The sequence below is a fragment of the Prionailurus viverrinus genome, unplaced genomic scaffold (genome assembly GCF_022837055.1).
Source record: "Prionailurus viverrinus isolate Anna unplaced genomic scaffold, UM_Priviv_1.0 scaffold_35, whole genome shotgun sequence".
Classification (NCBI taxonomy): Eukaryota; Metazoa; Chordata; class Mammalia; order Carnivora; family Felidae; genus Prionailurus; species Prionailurus viverrinus.
Window position 1 is genome coordinate 3,727,357 of NW_025927605.1, and position 3,856 is coordinate 3,731,212.

Below are 3,856 nucleotides of genomic sequence, written 5' to 3' on the forward strand. Positions count from 1 at the left end.
AAGGACCAGAATGTGAGACAGGAAACCATCAAAACCCTAGAGGAGAAAGCAGGAGAACACCTCTCTGACCTCAGCCGCAGAAATTTCTTACTTGACACATCCCCAAAGGCAAGGGAATTAAAAGCAAAAATGAACTATTGGGACCTCACGAAGATAAAAAGCTTCTGTACTGCAAAGGAAACAATCAACAAAACAAAAAGGCAACCAATGGAATGGGAAAAAATATTTGCAAATGACATATCGGACAAAGGGCTAGTATCCAAAATCTATAGAGAGCTCACCAAACTCCACACCCGAAAAACAAATAATCCAGTGAAGAAATGGGCAGAAAACATGAATAGACACTTCTCTAAAGAAGACACCCAGATGGCCAACAGACACATGAAAAGATGCTCGACGTCGCTCCTCATGAGGGAAACACAATCAAAACCGCACTGAGATACTACCTCACGCCAGTCAGAGTGGCAAAAAGGAACAAATCAGGAAACTATAGATGCTGCCGAGGATGTGGAGAAACGGGAACCCTCTTGCACTGTTGGTGGGAACGCAAACTGGTGCAGCCTCTCTGGAAAACAGTGTGGAGGTTCCTCAGAAAATTAAAAATAGATCTACCCTATGACCCAGCAATAGCACTGCTAGGAATTTACCCAAGGGATACAGGAGTGCTGATGCACAGGGGCACTTGTACCCCAATGTTTATAGCAGCACTTTCAACAATAGCCAAATTATGGAAAGAGCCTTTAAATGTCCACCAACTGATGAAAGGATAAAGAAATTATGGTTTATATACACAATGGAATACTACACGGCAATGAGAAAGAATGAAATATGCCCTTTTGTGGCAACATGGATGGAACTGGAGAGTATTGTGCTAAGTGAAAAGACTGTTATGCTAAGTGAAATAAGTCATACAAAGACAGATACCATATGTTTTCACTCTTATGTGGATCCTGAGAAACTTACCAGAAGACCATGGGGGAGGGGAAGGGAAAAAAGAAAGGTTAGAGAGGGAGGGAGCCAAAAGATAAGAGACTCTTAAAAACTGAGAACAAACTGAGGGTTGGTGGGGGGGTGGGGGGTGGGAGGGAGGGGTGGGTTCGTGATGGGTATTGAGGAGGGCACCTGTTGGGATGAGCACTGGGTGTTGTTTGGAAACCAATTTGACAACAAATTTCATATTAAAAAAAGAATAAGAAACAAAAATAAAGCAATGTCTTCCACAAGATAAGAGCATCTGGAGAAATAAAACCAAACATACATGACACCAAGGTTAACACTTCATGAACTATGAAGCATGGCAGTGATGGGAACCATACAGATAATTGTCTGCCACGGTTGTAGGGTAGAGGACGTGATCCAAGGTAGAAACATCCAACAAAATCCAGTCCAGTGGCTAGAAATCAGCAACGTCATATAAATATACAGCCGTCCCTTTTGCTCAAAACTGCCCCACAAAAGAGGGCCTTTTCTTCTTGTCACATGCAGATCATTACTCATGCCACTGACCATTGGAAGAAATGCACCACCAAAAATAGGACGGCCCTTATCCTACCCGCTAGGGGATACAGGAGGGAGAGTACGAAATGTAATTGCAAATGCCACCTATCACGTGACAGCCCACGGTGGAGGAAGATGAGGAGAAAGTGGTCAGGAAGATGCCAGTGGGTGTGAATCAGGAGGAAACACAGACCAGAGAGAATTCATCACATCGAGAAAAGAAATTTTGTTTCCCACAAGTTTAAACCATTACATGCACAAACATTATTGTGTAATTTGATAATTACTTAATATTAGGTAAACAAACACAAGGAAGATGTGTTGACAACTCACCATGGACGGACACTATATAAGAGGCCATGGCACCAGGAGACGTCAGACTCAAGCCCCTCACTCTCCTGGAAACCATCCCAGAACTTCCACCCTCTGACACCATGGTCAACTCCTGTTGTGGCTCCGTCTGCTCTGACCAGGGCTGTGGCCAGGAGACTTGTTGCCGCCCCAGCTGCTGCCAGACCACCTGCTGCAGGACCACCTGCTGTCGCCCCAGCTGCTGTGGCTCCAGCTGCTGCCGCCCCTGCTGTGGGGGTTCCAGCTGCTGTGGCTCCAGCTGCTGCCAGCCTTGCTGCCGCCCCACCTGCTGCCAGACCACCTGCTGCAGGACCACTTGCTGCCGCCCCAGCTGCTGTGGTTCCAGCTGCTGCAGGCCCAGCTGCTGCATCTCTAGCTGCTGCCGGCCCTGCTGTGGGGGTTCCAGCTGCTGTGGCTCCAGCTGCTGCCAGCCCTGCTGCCGCCCCACCTGCTGCCAGACCACCTGCTGCAGGACCACCTGCTGCCGCCCCACCTGCTGTGTGTCCAGCTGCTGCCGCCCCTGCTGTGGGGGTTCCAGCTGCTGTGGCTCCAATTGCTGTGGCTCCAGCTGCTGCCAGCCTTGCTGCCGCCCCACCTGCTGCCAGACCACCTGCTGCCGGACCACCTGCTGCCGCCCCACCTGCTGTGTGTCCAGCTGCTGCCGCCCCAGCTGTTGCTAGGCCCCCTGCCACCACCCACCAACCTGCTCTAGTGGCTCTTGCTGCTGCTGAGTGCCCTGACCTGCACCCTGCTGTTTTCGTCAGCCAATCTCCTTCATGTCGTCCAACGGGGAGCTGAATCATGTGAGGCCAACTGTAAAACCTCAATTCCCGGTGATTTACAACTGGTTGGCCTTGGAATATACCTCCCTACCACCCACTCCCTCCTCACCTCCTTGTTACTAACTCCACCGCAAATCACTACAAAGATTGTATTATCTGATATAGGTTAACGTGCCACTCTGATTGATGTATCACCTACTGCCAGATTTTCTAATACGGAGATGTTTCTGTATATCAAATAAATCTTGATTTTCCAGGCATAAATATAAGAAATCGTGTCTCGTTCTTTTTCCTTCTTCAATGGTCACCCTTAGCTGTCAGGTCTTCTATTCTCTGCACAACGAGCAGATCATAGCAGGCGATTTCAGGATTTTCACTTCTATCACCTCGGCGCTTCCCACGCAAACAGTGTAGGATGGTGGCTTGCAGCAAGCACCTGGAACTCTGCGGAGGGCTCAGTCTACGTGAAGGAACGTATATCACAGGACAGAGCAGGGAAGGCAAGTGCCTGGGAGAAGCGTTCGAAAGGTGGCCAGTAGTTGGTGGATAAGTGCTCTGGCCTCTTTCCCCTTGAGTGGGCGTGTGAGACCAGAGGGCCTCAGTAGCACTGAACGAACCCCTGATGCCCACAAGACTCACCTGCTCTTGAAATCAACCTGGATTGGTTTCCACCCTTCCCTGGATCACTTCACAGTATCCCTAGAGCACTACTTGGGACTACCTCCCAGACAAACTACTTGGTCTCAAGCCTCTGTTTTGAGCTCCGACCCTGAGGTCGACCTGACACCAGTGTTCCAAGTCTCAGTAACAGTGCCTTCAAACATTTCCCTATGATATGAACGGTCACTGGGTGACACCGTGGGCTCTCGACCTTATTCTCCGCTGAACCACTGAATCTTTTCATAGGATGTTGTTTCTTCTCACTGTACACACTTGGTTTTAGACTTCCTGTGTCCAATTCTTGGAAGATCATATATCCCAAAGGACTGCCGACACTCCCACGAATAAAACAGCTCACCATGTTAGGAAGTGTCTCTCTCAAGGAGGCTATGCTTGAGGCGGACCGCACCAAACTGCGATTCTCACGTTGCATTCAAAACACCAGAGCCTACAACGGGTATTCCTGCATAAGTACTGCATAAGGAAGGAGGTGCTCTCAGGACACCCAGTGCAAAGCAGAGTCAGCACAGGGGAGTAAAAGAAGCTAAGACAAAGGGTGCTTTCGG

The 3,856-nt window shown here is 49.2% G+C and overlaps 1 protein-coding gene across 1 annotated transcript; it reads left to right on the forward strand.

Moving 5' to 3' along the window:
* Positions 1 to 1,931: 1,931 nt before the first annotated feature.
* Positions 1,932 to 2,528, forward strand: LOC125158654 (keratin-associated protein 4-3-like). The gene has a single exon (XM_047845975.1). It carries the CDS (start codon positions 1,932 to 1,934, stop codon positions 2,526 to 2,528), a length of 597 nt encoding a protein of 198 aa, XP_047701931.1.
* Positions 2,529 to 3,856: the final 1,328 nt, after the last annotated feature.

Coding starts and splice junctions, on each gene's coding strand:
- LOC125158654 (XM_047845975.1), top strand. CDS start 1,932: ATGGTCAACTCCTGTTGTGGCTCCGTCTGCTCTGACCAGGGCTGTGGC.